General features: G+C 39.0%; 2 protein-coding genes and 1 long non-coding RNA gene across 3 annotated transcripts in view; 2 read left to right on the top strand and 1 right to left on the bottom strand.

The window, feature by feature from the left end:
* The window catches only part of LOC122875286 (matrix metalloproteinase-15-like), a 35,454-nt gene extending 33,119 nt beyond the window's left edge, over positions 1–2,335 (bottom strand). Inside the window, exon 1 of the mRNA XM_044194259.1 lies at positions 1,364–2,335. Within this exon, the coding sequence (XP_044050194.1) occupies positions 1,364–1,468 (105 nt within the window). The 5' untranslated portion in view covers positions 1,469–2,335. The remainder of the gene's footprint in view (positions 1–1,363) is intronic.
* On the top strand, positions 2,330–5,101 carry LOC122875295. The gene is made up of 3 exons (XR_006377786.1): positions 2,330–2,441; positions 2,750–2,935; positions 3,720–5,101. It is a non-coding gene; the product is annotated as an uncharacterized LOC122875295 (long non-coding RNA).
* A 1,962-nt stretch (positions 5,102–7,063) lies between these two features.
* Positions 7,064–18,565, top strand: LOC122880208 (adhesion G-protein coupled receptor G2-like). Its single transcript, XM_044205066.1, has 14 exons — positions 7,064–7,708; positions 8,631–8,989; positions 9,083–9,158; positions 9,459–9,600; positions 10,769–10,888; positions 12,953–13,078; positions 13,219–13,264; positions 13,379–13,473; positions 15,006–15,121; positions 15,561–15,829; positions 15,938–16,034; positions 16,281–16,410; positions 17,066–17,222; positions 17,898–18,565. Exons 1-14 carry the CDS (start codon positions 7,701–7,703, stop codon positions 17,996–17,998), a joined length of 1,842 nt encoding a protein of 613 aa, XP_044061001.1. The 5' UTR covers positions 7,064–7,700; the 3' UTR covers positions 17,999–18,565.
* The last annotated feature ends 307 nt before the right edge of the window (positions 18,566–18,872 follow it).

The raw sequence follows: 18,872 nt of genomic DNA, 5'->3' as shown, positions 1-18,872 counted from the left end.
GTAATGCAAGTTCACCTCTAATGACCGGGTGGTCTCTCTGTCAGTCTGTCTCTCTCTCTCTCTGTCAAACAACACACGCTGCACCACTAATCACCTTCTTATAGGTATAAAGTCAGCTCAAAACAAACAAGTGTGCTGGATAACTGCTGGACTGGTGTTCTAAGAATGCAAGACGAGCTCGCTCACGTTCCAACTTTGGCGTCTAATGACACACCAAAATAAAAAAGTGCAGTCCTTAATGGTTAAGAGGTCAGAGAAGGAGACGTTACGTACATTACGAAAAATAACTGGCTAAGAGCAAAGACCCCACTGGATATCTTGTTGGAGAACTGAGCTGGATCATGTTGATTCTGCTATGGGTTGTGATGATTACTGAAAGAAACCAGCCTGATCCCAAATAATTCCCTAAACAATGGCTCCTAAAGTGATGATCAGTACAAGTGTCCACGAGCATGAGTATAATGTTTGACAGGATTCCGAAATTCTAGCACAGTGATTATCAAAGAACGGTCCAGAGACCACCGAGTGTTTCTGAGAATTGTTTGATGGGGTTGCCCAGAAGAACAAAACGTCTTAACGGCAACATAGCCAATTACTGAAAGAGGTGGAGGTCCTACAGGGGGGAAAAATACATTATAGATGTGAATGGTCAAAAGAGTGCGTCCTGAGAGAAGATTTTTAAAACCCTCCTAATGTAAACGACTGCAATGTAAAAGCGTTTAGGTTCACACAAACTCCTGTTATGCCTGCTGCTACAGGGTCATTGCAGAGGGTAAGGTTTTATTTTTGTGCACCTGCCAGTCAACGTATTTTGCTAACCAAATGAACCACATGAAAAAATAAGAGTGTGTCAAGGGTATTATAATAATAATAATGTAATTAATATTAGTAACATAAACCAGATGCTGTGCACTGGATAGTCCTGCATCAATTCTGATTAGCTGGGTCATGTCTGAAGCTATTACACAGGTAAATGCCATGCCTCAACATCAGCTGATTAAAATGAGGCACACAAAAATACCCATTAAACTACAGGCCTATATGAAGAATTGTTACAGTATATTGCTTACCAGAGGAATACCATTTGAATAGCACTGTTATATAGTTATTTGAATTTATTTGACTTGAGCAAAGAACGTGTCAAATTGTACTGATATACTAGTGAATCTCTGTTTCTTGTGGAAGCAAAACGCTGCTTGACACCATGCCGTTTGGTCATTTTCGAAGGGTGCAGTGCTAAAAATTGTTTTAGTTCATATTATAAACCCGTCTCCAACCTCTGCTGCTTCTGGTTTCATCGCAGCCAGTAAGTAAGGAGCATTACTTAGTCGGTGTTATCAGTAATAGCGCTGCTGTGTTTTACCTCTGCGTTGAAGGTGCTGTCATTCTCCACCCCATGCGCCCCGAGCGCACACACGGACAGCGCGAGGAAGGTCCGTCTCCAGAGCAACCAGAAGCAGGAGGCCATGGTGTGGGCGCTGAGGGATATCAGTCGGCGTTCGTCGTGGTTCAGTCTCGACGGTGTAATACGATGTCTTTGACGAGTTTTTACTCGCAGTATTGCTAGTTTATGCGGTAAAAGCCCTAATACAAAAACTGTAGTAAACTATTCCCTAGCAAGAATGCTACAACAGTCTTCAACAGTGCACTTGCATCCTGGAAATGAGTTCCATTCCACATTTACAGTCAGAGCCGCATAACAAACTGACCCTCCATAAATGTCGGTGAGTTGTCTTCACTCATAAGTGAGCCTATTAGTCCATACAGCTCTCGCCTTTAAGTTTTACACCGTTGACAGTTATCTGTTGCGGGAGTTACCCACGAGAGCGCACGTCTCATTTAATTAACATCAAAGTCGTTGCCTAAATAGTAACCTTGAAAGTGCACTTTACAAAAGCGCCACAACGTCTCCAGCGATGCCTTCTATCAGCAAAGCGGGTCAACCGCAGAAATGCTTTAGTGAATAATTTACTGCCGACATGTTCAAATCCAGTGGGTTAATAACATCATCTCCTGTTAATGCTGAAGGAAGTGCAGTTAAATTTACCCTGAGAAAGTTGCAAACTATAAAACAACAACCAAGTGATAAGCCCAAAGTTCACCGCACTTGACTGATTCCGTCAGCAGTAGCGCCCAGCGGTGTGGTGGCGAACACGGCTGTTTTAGATCGCGACCTCTGTTGTAAAAATGTTATTTTGACGGTTTCTTTGCCCTCTATATCCAGTTTTTCCCTTTCCCAGAGGAAATATTCTCGGAAGCCGGTACCTAACTAGTTGCTATCAGTCATGTCCTAAGTCAGTGGCTCTGTGTTGTCTCCCTACCGGAGCAGGACGGACAGTGGTCCGCTGTTGGCGGTGTCTCGGCACCTAACGTGGAGATGCCAGCGTCAAGCTTGACAGCGCGGGAACGAGGTGTCCCTGTCATGACTTTCAAAATAAAAGGTAAGTAGTCTGACTTGTTCTGACGGCTCTGGTTGTAATGAAAATGAGGACTACACGTAAAGAGGGATATATGCTAAATTAACACAGATAGTTTTTTCCTTCTCAAATATTGTCCAGCAAATATTAAACAGTTAAAAACTTTGAAATGTTCGTGGGAGCTCAACAGATATATTAAAGTTAGCTTATTTGGCCAATGTGATAACATTTGACGTAGTCAGCAAGGGATAATATAAGTGCATGTATTAAAAAATATATATTTTTAAACGTTTCCTCCCAGATGTGATTACTTTTTGTCTTTTATTTTGAAGGCAACGTATTTCCGGCATTATCTTGTCTTTCTGTGGCTGACTTGATAGACCTGACCACTACAATGCTCTAGTCTTATCCACCGGACGGATGGAGGTGGAAGTGGGGAGGGAGCAGAGAAAGAGCCCGAGGCAGACGCCAGCAAGCATGACCCTCCCCCCTGTGTTTTATAGTTCCACCACAGCAAGGTGATAGACAACCCCACAGACGCACGCGCGCGCGCACATACGCACACACACACACACACACACGCACCATCTGAATATAACCGGAAATAAGGCTACTGATAAGATATGAGATTTAAAACCAACATTATGTTTGATAAACTGACCATAAACTCACAATTCATTAACCAATATGGGAATGTTGTTACTGTAAGTTCCGTTCAGGCACACACACCTGCACACCTGAACAAATACACAACAGCACACGCAGTGGTTACACTTCATGTTTGCGATGGCATCTAATTTGTCTGTTCCATATTTGTAAGCAATAATACGCAACCACACCATTAAGTGCATATGTATATTTAAATCTGTCACTTTGAAATCGTATTGGAAATAAGGTAGCCCTGTTTAGTTTCGAAGAAAAAAAACGTGGTAGTCAAGTCAAGCCCAGGTGAGAAGGGAGCACCTGTCATCACTGCAGATGGGTTAATAGGACAACAGAGAATGACCCTAGTTCCTCAGGCAGTCCCTGCCATTTGCTCTCTCTCTGTGTGATGGAGACTGTGGAGAGACATGTCTAAAGCAGCAGTAGATCAGCAAACTTGCTCAAACTAAGAGCTTGACACCCTGGAAATCCCCATCCCTATTGTATAAGGTGTAGCCACTTTTGCTGCCAATTCAAAATGGGTTAGGGTTTATGTACAAATAGTGTGTTTTATCACCCAGGTTTTTCCAGTTAGTCATAATGAGGATCAGCACCGGCTGTGTGTGAGTCATTCTGCTTCACTGGTCTCTTTTCATCCAGGTGAGAAGTCGTGGTTTGTCACAGGTAGGATCAAACCCCAGAGGCTAACATCACTCAACCCCTGCCCCCACACCAGTGATCTCAACTGTCAACTGGCATCAACCAACCAAACATAGGGAAGTCCCAAGGCTATACCCCGCTAACAGACCGCATCCTGATCTGATTTTTGAAAAGTATTTTATAGTTTTCTTAGTTAGTAAACATTGACAACATTTGTCTCCCAACAATAAAACTTAAAAAAGGTAAAAACTGGTATTGCAATATGTATTACTATTGTCTGTGAAGTAGCTTTGATTTGTTTTTTGTTTTTTTGGCATAAAAAAAGATTCCATTATAATCAAAAGAATGGTACCTCTTTACTGCATGGATTATGCTACCTTACAGTATATGTTACAGATATAAATCAGAAATGCTGCAATATGCTTCAGTAGGCTTTATTAACCTAAACTAAACTATTAATAAAGTAATTCCAGTAATGCAATACATATATACATTTGTAGGATAGCTACAGATATAGAAATACAACAGTGCTAGTCAACCCTGTCTTCTGCATTTGTTGTATGGTCCGATTTGCAGTTTATGTGCTTTTTTTGTTTGTTTGTTTTTTTTTGTTTTGTTTTTTTTTTACATATTTTTAGATGTAGATGTAGCAGAATGTAGCAAATTGCAGTCTAATTTACAGTACTTTTGTGTTATGTTAGGTTTTGAACATACTTTTAACAGTTTTTAAAAAAGTATGTAAACATGTGCATGAGTGAGGAAACAACTGATGACATTTGAAAGACGTGGTTACCGAATGCACCTTGTATCAAAGCAATGAAACGTTATTCATTGCTGTGCTGACTGCAAGTTTTTTAAAAGTGAACTCGGTATTGAGAAATGTGTGTTACCAGTTGTAAAAAAAAATTAATTCAAGTCATTGAAATGTAATTATTCATCCAGGGAGAACAATCAGTCAACAACAGTTTTATTGGGTTACTTATTGGGTTAAGTATCATACTTGATCAATTTTCTAAGTGTCTAAAATGCACTCTGTTCTATTCTATTTAGTTCTGTTGTATTCTATTTTATTCCATTCTAAATTATTGTTCTATTCTATTCTGTTCTGTTCTATTCTATTCTGTCTCTATGCTGTGCTGGCCACCTGGCAGGAAGGCCATCTGCTCCATGCCCAGCCAGTAAACTTGCTGATGGATAAAGCATAATGTGTAACACACACACACACACACACACACACACAGCCATGGAATGCATGCACAGCATCACCAGCTACAGGTGGGTCCATAAACACATATGGGTCTGTCTTGGAATTAAACAGGTGGCTTGAATTCAGGTTCTTATGCTGACAGTACTCCAAACATCATCACCATCACTTCTTCAAGTCAGTGGGTCTGACAGCTATGGACCTCCAAAGTGTTCAATATTAAATATATAAATAATTATGAAAATTTATAAATGAAACAATGATTTAAGAAATAATTAAAACTCAAGTCATTATTATTTTTTTTGATTATAAAGATATCTCTCAATTTATTTTATTTTATTTATATAGGGCCAATTCATAACAGAAGTTATCTTATTGCACTTTTCCTATAGAGCAGGTCTAGACCGTACTCTTTATAATATTATTTATAAAGACCCAACAAATCCCACCATGAGCAAGCACTTGGCGACAGTGGCAAGGAAAAATTTCTTTTAAGAGGCAGAAACCTCGGGCAGAATCAGACTCAAAGGTGCCTTGTTGGGTTGAGAGAGAGAGAGAGTGAGAGCGTGCATCACTTTGATGCAGAGAAATAAGCTCACAAGGTGGCCTATATAGTTAGGTAGCATCTTTAGCTACCTAAGTCAGCTTTATTAAGCTGACTTATGCTACAGAAGTTCCCTGTGTGTGCTATGTGTTTATTTAGGCTACAGCAGCAACCTCTAGTTGGTTGATTCAGAATAACACTGGCATTGTTGTTGCTCTAGCTAACAGCTAACTGGCTAAATTTGGTAGCAGTTGTTGAGCTTGCTAGCTTAAGAGAGGCAAGGGTACGTGACTGGCTGAAAGGTGAGAGGGCAGTGACAACACCACTGTCATGAATAGTGGCATTATGAAATAAAAAGTGTCATTTTTAAAAAGGTCATTTTGATACGGAGCCCCCTAAAGATCATGGCGAGAAATTTTTTGACTACTTTTGCATTCCCTCACAATATGTTTTGCATTACCTCACAATATTTTGTGTTTCTCGCAATTCTTTTTTTCTTCTCTTCCTTCTGAGCCATATGTCTATTTCCGCCCCAGTATGTGTGGATATGCTCAAGTTAATGCATTTAGCATTAATTATGGACACCTCACCTTATATGATGTCCAAAGAAGTTAGCAGATAGAACATTATCAAACTTCTGGGTAGGAGCTGTATGTATAAGGAACATCAATTATTGCTCCACATTAATAGCAACAGGCCTTCCACCAAAACCTGTTTCAGCATTGAAGGCTACTTTAATTTGTTTTGTGCAAAGAAGCCTGTGCAAAAACGCAAAAAGCTTTCCAACTTGCATTGGTCTGCATTCCTGATGTATCTCTGCAAGTGGTTCAATGCTGACAGAACAGAACCACAGACTCAGCTTTATGAAAAAGATCTGTAATTCCGCCTCTGTAGACGTCTCCTTTTCCTCAGTGAAACCCCTCTGGGGTCCAGTACAGTACAGAGTACAGTAACTGTTCATGAACGAAACCGACAGCATCCTGCAGATTACTGTACTGCTTTCTTCTGGAGAGACCTCTTGCTCTAATAATTTATTTAAGTTTACTTCCACTAATTACATAACCATGCATGCCTATTGAGTAGTACTATATCCAGTTCAAAGTAAAATTCAATGAGCTGATATACTGGGGAGTTGAGCCGGGAGCAGCTGAGTGCTAGTGCTCAAAAAGATTCTCACTGTGACCTTTATGGGGCTCTATATTTTGAAATGAAAGGTCCCAACAATGAAATAAAATGATATCCATTAAAATTAGGTTATTATGAAAATGAATGATGAAATAACATTTCATAACAATGAGTTAAGTTTTAAAAATGTCTTCAGTTGTACACAAATTGTTGGTTCATTTATATATTTTACGCAATATATTTATGTGATTATTCATTTCATAATGTCTTTTTTAGCAATTTAATATTGAACATTGTATGGTTCCATAGACAGCAGACTTAGGCATTTTGTTTCTATTATTAATAGTGTGAAAAAAATAAAATGAGCTAATGCACATGGTTGTGAGTTTGCTAAGATCATTTTTCTTTATTTGCTCCATTGAATGTCACAATAAAGAGACAGAATGGGAGTAAGAAGTGCATGATTTGCAACATAGATCCAGGTTTTATTGTTGCAAATTTGTTGATCGAGCTAACGGGAGGCATACAATTCAAATTATTGCCTGTTACAGTAAATACATTTTTGCAATTACTTATTCCTCCAGACTTTGGTTTTGACTTTCATCCTTGTAATAATAACAGGGGGAAAAAAATCCCAACATGTACAAATCCCTTTCACTTGATTTTTTGATGTGCTACTCCCCTCTGTTGGTGGCAGAGGTGACATGCAGCCATATACCAAGTGATGTGCAGTACATTGACCAATTAACTGCTATGAAGTTCAGGATTAACTAGCTTCTAAACAAAACTTTGATTTAGTGCTGAATGTGTTTACAGAATGTATATGCAGTGTCCAGTGATGAGTATAATATTTTTCAATGATTTAATGTGAGCCCATATTCACTGGCGATTCAGTGGCGACAGAGAGAGAGCAAGAGATACAATAATTATTTTTTAGCTTTCTGCCTGTTGCTGCTTCCTCTTTTTATCTCACGGTGTCATTTGCATGTATGTTTTGTTTTGTTTTTTCAGCTTCCCGTGACTTTGTTTTCAGCAGGTTCCTCACATACTTTGGTCTCGCTGTCACATTAACTGTACTCTGTATTCATTTCGACAGGGACTCAGCAACATGAAAAGGTAGGCTATGTTTTGATTCTCTTTAGGTCAGAACCACCTAATTTAGCTATCTATATTGATGCTGATATTAGGCCTGGGGAATATCTATTGGTTATTTAACCAATAAGTGTATGGAAATGACTTGTGCAAACATACATACTGTTGTAGTCCCAGTTAAGATCAATAAATGTGGTTGGGTGATTGTGTTTGTACTTCCTTCTGTGTCTGTGTGTAAGGCTTATATACATTTCATTTCATTTATTGGTTTATTTAAAACAGCGACAGCGTGCAATAAATGTAATAATAATTTCCTGGCTGCACATAAAACAATATAAAAATGGTAATTCCACATAACACTAATAAATACACCTGTAGGACAGATCAGGGCGTATACATTCAGAGAGGCATTGTGAGACCCTAATGACAACATGACTGTCTGTCTTTCACCCATTTTTTAAAATTTGTTTTAAACTAATTCAAATTAATGCACTATTAATTGTACGGATAGCATTCCACTGTTTTGTTGCTTTAATTGAAAGAGCAGTTTGAGCTAATTTTTTCGAGCAATGTTTTATATAACAGTCTCCCCTTGTTGATGATCTTGTTTGTCTTATTTCACCATGAGCTATAAATTAGAAATGTATTAAACTATGTCTGATTTTCCCTGAGATATACTTGGTATGTTTTCTTTTTTTAATTTAAGTTAGAATGAATAATCAAGCATAAATACTTAAAATGGTTGACAACTTCTACCTTTTCTCCTTTCACTAAGATCTCAGGATTAGTTGACTTTTTTAATTGACACTGACATACACATAATACATACAATTTTTTCATTAAAAGTCAGATTTAATGTCTTTCTTTGCCATACATTTTATGACATATGTCTCTTAGTAAAGCACAGACAGGTTTTTGTTCTAAATGAATCCCCTTCACTTCACAGGATGAAGTGGTGGCTTCTCTGTTGGCTGGTCCAGTCTTTGGTGTCTCATAAAATCACCTGTAAATATCTTGATAAAAATCATGGTTCAGATGATGGTCAGAATCAAGGACCAGATCAGGGTCCAAATCAAGGATCAGATAAGGGTCCAAATCAAGGACCAGATAAGGGTCCAAATCAAGGATCAGATAAGGGTCCAAATCAAAGACCAGATAAGTGTCCAAATCAAGGATCAGATAAGGGTCCAAATCAAGGACCAGATAAGGGTCCAAATCAAGGATCAGATAAGGGTCCAAATCAAAGATCAGATAAGTGTCCAAATCCGGATCAAAAGTGTAAAAAGTCCAAGACAAAAAAAACAGGTGAGATCCTTTAACATATGTTTTATTTATTTTTTTTAAACATACTATTTGTGTATATCTTGATTATCAATAAATCATTGATATACCCTACAGGGGTTTCAGATGCCAGATGTTGTATGGACGATGTAAACAGCATTTTGAAAAATGGAAACCACCATGATGCTATCAAGTAAACATTTTAATTCTATATCAAAGAATTAATTTGATAACTGTTGGGATTTTTATGTTTGTGCGAGCATCTGTGTTTTTGTGTGTTTGTTTATGAATTATAAAAAAAAAATTCTTTCACCAGCTTTGCAGCCTACATTAAAGAAAAAAACAGGGCAATATGAACAATTAGCAGAGGGTTGAAGTTGAAATCAGATTTAAGGTTAAGGCATTCTGTGGTCCAGAATTAATGATAGATTTTAAGGAAAACAATAGTAAACCAGAATGATGTGTTTAAAATGTCTTGTCCTTTTTTCACAAGAGCCATTGAGATGCTAGAAGACTATCTAGAGGAAACAGAGGTGGATGAGACTACGTCCATGTCTGTCAGCCAGTTGGTGACCATCCTGTACAAACCCAAAGGCCCCTTCACAGGCCTTGATATTTATGCTAGTGAGAATGAGGTATGGATTATATCTAAGTCAGAATCACAGTGACATTTTTAACTTGCTGGTAGCCATGCTGCTAGCCTCACTAGCAGCTCTAGGGATGGCAATGTCTGCCACCTCTTTGGTCCAGACTGAAATACCTCGATAATCACTGGATGGGTTGCCATGACATTTTGTACAGACATTCATGGTTCCCAGATGATGAATACTACTGACTCTGGTGATTCCCTGACCTTTTCTCTAGCGCCACCATGAGGTTGACATTTTTGGCTTTTAGTAAAATATCTTCACAACTACTAAACGGATTGCCATGAAAGTTGGTACAGACATTCAAGCTTCCCAGACAATGTATGTTAATGACTTTGGCGATCCACTGACATGTTCTTTAGTGTCACTAGCAGGTCAATGATGTCACCTATCTTATGAAATATCTCCTCAACTACTAGATGGTTTGCCATGAAATTTGCTACAGAGATTCAGGCTTCCCATACAATGTATACTAATGACTTTGGTGATCCCCTGACTTTTCCTCTAGCACCACCATTGGGTCAAAATTTCAATTAGTCCTGCAAATACCTGCAAAACACAATCCCATCTGCCTCAGCTGTAAGCTACTTTTTGTTAGTGCTAATCAGCAAATATTAGCATGCTAACATGCTAAACTAAGATGGTGAAAATATAGCATTGTGGACTCTTAGTTTTGTTTAATTTATTCTTGTTTTGCAACAAATACATGCATGTATATGTTTATCCATCCTGCATGCCTATGAGGAGGCTTTTTTTCTTTTTTTGGTGTTGAGTATGTCTGAATTACCCATCCAAAAGGATGACATTATATTATGCAGTGTGCTTATTTATGGTTATTACTAGATTCTCCCAAAGGAAAAATGCTCTGCTCTGCTTCAACCCCCCTACAGGAAGTTCAGGGGTCAGTATCAGCTGCAGAACATTACCCCAGATTGGTAGCGAGTGGGCTTTCCCCAAAGATGCTTTAGCAAGCTGAATGTTCTATCCCAGGCCCTCTGACTGAGCATTATACTGTGTTGAGTCAGCCTTGTTTTGCAATTATTTCCCTGCTGTTGATGTAAGATACAGATGTAGCTGTGAGAGTTGCATTGTTCTGTTGCAGATAGTTACATGGAATGCTTCTATTCCTGTATTTGGCTCTGTGCCTCCGATACAGGCAATGTCAGACAAGGCCACGAGCAACAGCAAAGTGATTGTTCGACTGCCGAGAGAGATGGATGCTGGATCAAACAACACGATTGTGTTCTGCATGGCTACCTGGCCTGAAACAAACGCGGTTAGAGACTACACTTTTCTAAGTGAAATTTGGTAGAAAAGAATCTGAAGAGCTATTATCCAAAAGACTATGTATTCATTTTTTGCATAGTATTTACATAAACTTAAATTCAAGGACCACTCTTGGTTTTGCATGTTTTAGCAAAATTAAGATAACTAAAAATGTTGCTGTATGTTCCAAAAATGTTGTATTTTTTTATGGGCACAGCCTGGGTCTTACTTTGCCCAGCTTTAGTTTGTTTAGTTTTCCCCATTGGTTATGCCTTCTATCGGTTATGAAACCATTTTATTCACTAGCTTGATTACAGAGATACTCTCTTCTGAGCCTGTATTTCCATCTGGCCTCCCATTCAAATGTTCTGGATATGCCCCTGACCACTAGAATACAGCTTAGTACTGTACACAGGGCAACACAATTCAAGTAGTCAGACTCCCATCTTAACCCATTTACCTGAGCCATTTATTTTTAGTGAAAACCAAGGGACCAAAATTGTCCATAGTGCTTTGCACGGCTACTCTGTGGCTCCACTTCGACCTGCAGTTTTTCCCATGGTAGTGTGTTTTGCAATTTTGATAATTGGGTTGAACAGGGATTTGTTTGAAAGCTGCCTGATCTCTTGTGTCTTAAATAAAGCTAGTGAGTAAAATGTTATCATAACAAATAGTAGCAATAGCTAAAAATTATCTTAATATAAAGCTCAAAAATTATTTATAAACTTTTTTCCCCCTGCATTCTGGGCAGCCATCGGTTTATATTAACTTCAGTGTTACTGTTAATATCAGTTTGCGGAGACTGCAGGTAATTCACAGTGAACATGTCCTTGTCTTTTGTCAGTGACATTTGAGTAGTGTCATGTTATTTCAGTTTTGAGCAGGGACAGTTTTGAAACCAGAGTGGTCCTTTAATGTGTTGTGTATTTGTGTTAAAAAAAACATTTTTGGAAATAAACCAAATAGTTGCAGTTTTGCCATTACATCTTAACTTTAAATTTGCATGCTTTGTCTTTTGTGGTTAAAGGAAAAATTCACCCGATTGCACCTTTAGGAATAATTGTGTTGCCAGTATGAGCTTCTCTGTAATGGCTGCATTATTTAGTAAATGGAGTGGGTGTGCCTCATGGAGAAGTGAACATGGTTTGGGCTGGGTTGATAAAAAGAGGAACGCTGTGAAATGACACCAATCTGCCTTCATACCTGGCATGTGATCATTTTGTTAAAACGAAATGACTTACTTAATAAGCTCATAGATCTTAAAATGACCACATGGTTTCTTCTCTAACTGACCACCATTTACTCATTTTAACCACTGGAGGACAGTGTCAAGCTAAGTGAGATACATAGGGCATAGGTTCATTCATTTCAAAATGCTGATAATATGGCCTGCATTGTTGTATTTCATTAATTTAATTTAATTTAATAGTACTAAACTAGTAGATTCACTAAAAAACAACTATCCATTGCATTTCTGGGAATGCTCTCTTTGGTGTTGAGGTTTTTTTTTTATTCTTGTGTTATCTGGCCAAATTTACATAATGTGACATACACAAAGGACATCTAGAGCTGCTATTATAATAGGGAAAATATAGTAGTGATTTGACACATAAACTGTAGGTGGGGTTTTTTTTGTGCCTCACTGTCAAAAAGTAAAGGTCTCTCAGATGTTCAGCAAACACGCAGGCAGACATCTTTCACCGAAGAGGAAGAGATGTCAATTTCTGACGGAATACAATGTCCTCAAATGGATTGACAAAAGACATGTTGTTTTTAGTAACAACTGCAACTCTTTTCTGAACTAGAAGCAGTTGCTCTTTTGCTCTTCACCATTGCTCTCTGCAGTAACATGCAAAACGTAACTGAATACAAGTTTTTAAAAAGGACAGTGGGTACACCAATAAAGGTCAATCACAACATTTCTATAAAATGTAAATGACAGTGTAAGAGGATCACTGGGTGGCTTTTTCCTTTAAACACAGTAAAGGTACTTTAGAATACCTATCAGATTTTACACAATAATTGTCTTGGATAAACTGTCAAACTAACTGATTGACTGTATGTTGTACTGTAGACCACATGGGGAGCCTCAGATGTATTATATGAGAGAAGACTGGTTGGCCTGAGTGTGCGGGGCAAGAATATTTCGGGACTGCAGGAACGCGTCAACATCACAATGAATCTTACTACGGGCATAAATGTAACTACAACTTTATTCTACATCATTTACCATAACCTTAACCTCTGTAACCTTGTATTTTTGCCCAACAAAAGTCAGTTAAACTCATAAATACATACAATATAAACCTATAGCCTACCTGGTATATTGTTGTGTCACAGGAGACCCAAAAGCCTGTGTGTGTGTTCTTCAATTTTTCAACAGAGGGTGAGTAACTAGGCATCACATCCGTCATTGATAATAATAACAGCAAAGCGAGTTGATGTAATTAAAATGTGACAGAATAATTTGTATAATGGGTCTGTTTGTTTGACTTACTAGCATATAGCAGTAATGGCTGCCTAACCCTGTGGGAACGTGGTCAGAGTCACATCACCTGCTCCTGTGACCACCTCACATACTTCGGTGTGCTCATGGTAGGCTCGGCCTTTGTCGTCATACAAAGTAGACCAGACAGTCCCAACAAAGTGCTGAGACTGCATATTCAGTAGAAGAGCATCTGAAACTGTTGTCATATATGTGTAACGCTTTGTTTATGGTAGCAATCCATACAAAAATGACTAAAAAATAAAATAGGATATTTATAACATAAAATCCAGTACAAATATTCTACAGTAGATCTTTTTTTCACAGCAGACGTTTTGACTTGTTACAGCAGGAAAAGCACAAATGTTACTAATAACATTAACGGTGCCTTTGATCTGTTTAAGCGTCCCAGTGAGCCATGACAGTGTGATAGTGGACCAGCATCCATAATACCAGGACCCTAAAACTGAAGCAGCTAAATGGAATTCAGCCATCTTTCATTTTATTTACACCTGTGCTTTTCGTACTGGGATTTATATGCACAGGGCACTAGTATTTGCGGTAGGAAAGAGGTTTGACTTTAATATCATTAATATGTGTCAGTCTGTAATACGGAAACATTTCCAACCAAGGCAAGGCAGGTCGGATCTATCACACGCGACACACTGAGGTGTTTTAGGGAGTTTAGAGTGCCCCACTGAGTCAAAGTAACCAAAGACGTCAGGGCACATGGTCAGACAGAAAGACCCAGAGAGTTCAATTCAGCCAGCTACAGCTAGAGTACATAACATAACTGCAATTACTGCCACTGTACAGTGACACACACAGGCCATTAGTACAACAGGATGTCTGATTGTGTCATAGATCTAGATTATGAAATATATCTGGTAACTAGAGCTTGCTCTAATCTTTTGAGGTTTGACAGAGTATTAATTTAATAATGTTTAAACGCAGAGAGGGAGAGAGAGCTAGAGAGAGGTCATGCGTAGGGGAAGTGGAGACACGAAACAAAAACTGTCCATTTGATCATGGAGCCTGATGTAACTATGTATAATTCTCAGGTTTGTCAGTGAAGTGTAAGAACTGCAGACTTGAGTCTCTGTTAACAGTTAACAGAGCGACAGCCGTCTCATATGAACAAGTAATATTTTTATTGCCATGTGCACAATGAATATGAGAAATGTGAGAGTCTTTGGCAATTATGATGGGGTCCATCATGGCATCATATTTCAAGGGGGTGGTGAAGCCGTGAGTAGTATAGGATATTTGTATGACGTCATTAAATAGAGTTTCTCCAACTCGGACTGACTTCCAGCGTCCCTGGCAATATCCTGGTATATTGAAGTATGAGTATCAAAAAAAGAAGTAGTCATTATGTACAGGGGTGTTTTATAATTATATTTATTATTATTACTGATGCATTAACATACTGTTTAATTAACATAAGGTATTTAATTCTAAAGCTGGTGAGAGTGGAGCTAATTGAAACTACATTATATGCATTTGTGTAGTTTAATTTGTAACTATGCACCAATAATGGTCATACTTGTATATGTTGTAAATGTAAATCTGCTTCACCAGTAAACTATGCAGCGTATCCAATAAATGTAATGAAGTAAAAACATGTCTTTGTTCTCCACAGGTGTCTGCTTCCCTCCCACCTACAGACCTGAAGATTCTCACATACATTACTCTGATTGGCTGTAGTCTTTCTCTTTTTGCCCTGGTCATCACTGTCCTGCTCTTCATCACAAATAAGTAATTTATTCTTCCCTGGTGGACTGGTGGTGATGACTCTCCTCTCATCTTGCCTTGTTCTTCATCCCTCCTTACAATCAATCTCTCCTCCCCTCTCACATATTTTCAGGTACAGCAGCATCCTTCTGTCCTTGCTCAAGTCACTTCTTCAGCTCCTTGGCTCTCTTCTTCCTCCCTTGTTTAACTATTTCTTGCTGCGCTTTCTTAATGGCTTTGTCCATTTGTTGCCTGATTTGTTTCTTTCCTTCTTTCCATCACTTTTGCTCAACATTCTTTCTTAACGTAGTTTGCCTCTCCTTCTTCCTTCCTTATTTTCTTTCTCTCATCCATCCTTCCTTTCTTCCTCCACTTTATATGACCTAATTTCATTGCCGCCGTGACCAAGAAATCTGCACATAATTTAACACCTACCACAGATCAGTTCTCTTCTGTCTGACAGAAAAATCAGAGCAGACGTCTCTATGAAGGTCCACATCAACCTCGCCATTGCCCTGATCCTCCTGAACCTGCACTTACTCCCTAGTCAGACAGTGGCAGCGCAGTCCTCCACTGGGCTTTGCCTTTACATGGCCCTTTCTCTTCACTATTCCCTGCTGGCCACTTTCAGCTGGATGGCCCTGGAGGGGTTCCACCTCTACATTCTCTTAGTCAGAGTCTTCAACATCTACATCAGGAGATACTTGCTCAAACTCAGCTTGGTGGGATGGGGTGAGTAGAGTCGCCAAGGCCAGGGTGTCAGCATCAGTCATCAGACTTTAGAGGGATGGAACCCTTAAGTGAAAGGATCAATCCCTTTGCTAAATCCTTGTGTTTCAGGCATCCCTGCAGTCATTGTGTCCCTGGTGGTCATCATAGACAGAGACGCGTATGGTCGTGTCCCTCTGGACTTGTCTAACTCCAACGGCACTGCAATGTAAGGAAGAAGCAGGAACACATTTGCAAGCATGTACATTCTAGAGTAATAATTAACTTAGCAGAAAACCCTATGTCAACAAGCATCTGAATGGCTTAAGTTGAGACCTTGAATCCCTACTAGCACCAGGGTTACTGCATATAGCTGAATCTTTAGTCACCTGAATTGACATTTTTATTACAGAATTCATATCTGATTTTGCAGTGTATGAGATTAAATCCTTTTCTATACTCCCTCTCTTTGTAGATGCTATATAGGCGATAACACAATAAAGATGGTGACTACAGTGGGAGTGTTCAGCTTGGTGTTCTCCTTTAACGTCATCATGTTAGGGGTGACAGTCGGACGCATTGTGAGGCTCTGCAAGACCAAAGAGGTTCGAGGCCATCTGCACTCTTTGCATTCTACTCTTTTTGTCTTTAAAAATTCTCGCTGTCAACAAATCCCATGAAAATACCAAAACCAACAATGAATTGATCCTACTAACAAGTATTGTCTGTGTATCCAAAGCCCAATATAATTTATTCCTCAGTGCTTTGTTGTCCAAAAACTATTAAAAACAAAACATTGAGCCACACTGTTGCACTGGGTGACATGCTCCTTCATTACCGTGAACACACACACACACTGTAGTTTATGTTTTGGTCCTTTCATGGGATTTTTGACAATAAAAAAAAATAGATTATCACCAGGCTTATTCTTTATCTGTGTCTGATATTTAAAGGAGTCCAGTCTGGTAAATGTGTTAAATATGTACTCATTCAAATCCTAGTTGTCTCCCTCCCTTACACGTGCAGTCTGTATAAGTGAATTCTCATAGAAAGCACTCAAAATGGCGATGATGATATGTACGAATCCAGAGAGCACAATTTTAAACAAATTGAAGAAGATAAATCTGTTTCCACTCAAGAGGTGTTTTCAAGACTAGGGTATTGTCCTGTTTTGGTATTCACTATACACATACGTTTCATGGTCTCTAACTGGTAGTTACTGATTGTCTGTGACCTGCTACTGTGTCATTTTACGCTCAGTTTGGGCAGCGTGACAGTAAGAGAGCCAAGCGAGACGTCTGTACCCTGTTGGGAGTCACCACTCTGCTTGGCATTACCTGGGGCCTGGTCTTCTTCTCATTTGGCTACCTGACCACTCCTGGCCTCTACCTCTTCTGCATCCTCAACTCACTGCAAGGTCTGCACAACCTGCCTCCACCATGTTCAGCTCTGTCCTGTGGTGATGTTACTGTAACATATGATAGAAAGGGTTGTGTGAGGCAAATAAATGAGTGGCGTACTTCATGGGCAGCTGTTGTCGTTGTAGATGGCAAGTTGATCCTCTTGGGTTGACACTTATAATGGGGAGAAATGTAACAGGGTACATTCAGGATGGGCCACAAAGTGCATAACTACTGAAAGCTGAACGTAGCAGGTCTTTACATTGCTACACATCTTTATGCCCAGTCTAACGTGGTTAAAATCAGCAACTGTAATGCTTTCTCTATGCCAGACCATACAGGCCAACTTGAGAATCTCCCACTGTGAATGTGTAACGGAAAGACAAATTCGTGCAGCCGCATGGATAGCTTCCAGCATCACAATAAATGGTCAAAGTCTTTGGATTTTTAACCATGACACATGTTGAGAGTTCTTATTCCTATTGCAAACTGACAAGATTACTCAAATGTCAGGAAAAAAAATATTGTAATAGACTTTTATATACAGTGTATGTTTGTCCTACTATTTGTATATGGATAAACAGTGACGTGACAGTTAGTTGTTTATCAGAGGCATTTGCATGTTTGGCATGAGCCTCTGCTCCTGTACTCTCCCTAACACTCTTCTTGTCGCTTCCTCTTCTTTGACCCAGGTTTCTTCATCTTCCTGTGGTTTGTGATGTCATTGAGAAAGTCTGGAAACGCGGCTACTGAGACGAGCACTGAAACACGTAGCACCAACATCCAAGCCTAAACCCAACACCCCAAGACATTTCTTTTGTGTCTGCTAGTGTCTGTGTGTGTTGGGGAGTTTTTCATTATTATTTCTGCTTTAGATCAGGATGTTTTTGTGTACAACAATGTAGCAGAGAATCAAATATGCTATCTAGAGTTAACTAATGTCGGTGACTCTAATAGTAAATGTGAAATACTTTAACCACTCACAGTTTTAGTGCTATTTTTAAAGTTTTGTTGTTAATCTCATACCCTGCTGTGCTTATAAAAGGTGAGGGGTTTGTCCATCCTCTATACCTAGCATTCTTCTACTTCACCCATTCTGTGCACACCTGTGCGAACATGAGAAGAGCACATTGACACATGTTTTTACTTTTACTATCTCACTCCTTTTAGTGAAAGGTTTAAGAGAGAATGGTGCAGTGAGGAGATCCCAGAGTGACGGTTGAAGAAGAGGGAGAATGCATGAATGAAAGTATGTATTCTGGCAATGATGCATGTGCAAATGCATCCTCTCCCACTGGAGTTGTCCAGAGGTGAGAGGGAAAACTGCAGTAAATAAAGTCATATGTTTTTCACAATGCCAGTGTGTGTATGTATGTAACCGCATACGTTGTTTTAATGTAGTGCAGTTTTTTAACCAGTTCTAATTCACTAAAGGCTGATATGTCAACACACCTAATGTAAACAATGACAGCTGGAAACTTTACAGTCTTCAGTGGTTTTCTAAACCATGAGGTTATTGTACATGATATCACATTACTGTTGACAGACCTGGTTTACTGTAGCAGTGGAATTTAGACTGTGACATCAATTCTCAACATATAAAGATGAAACAGACTCACCTGCAGTCCATTAGTAGCACTGATAAAAAAAAAGATTTGCATAAAACA

The sequence above is a fragment of the Siniperca chuatsi genome, linkage group LG1 (genome assembly GCF_020085105.1).
Source record: "Siniperca chuatsi isolate FFG_IHB_CAS linkage group LG1, ASM2008510v1, whole genome shotgun sequence".
In the NCBI taxonomy this organism is placed as follows: Eukaryota; Metazoa; Chordata; class Actinopteri; order Centrarchiformes; family Sinipercidae; genus Siniperca; species Siniperca chuatsi.
This window is presented reverse-complemented; position numbering and strand designations above follow the sequence as displayed.

Bases quoted from the DNA above. Each gene is read 5' to 3' on its own strand.
- LOC122880208 (XM_044205066.1), top strand. The intron at 13,079-13,218 runs GTAACTACAACT...GTTGTGTCACAG, and splicing joins ATCTTACTACGGGCATAAAT to GAGACCCAAAAGCCTGTGTG. The intron at 13,474-15,005 runs GTAGGCTCGGCC...TGTTCTCCACAG, and splicing joins CATACTTCGGTGTGCTCATG to GTGTCTGCTTCCCTCCCACC.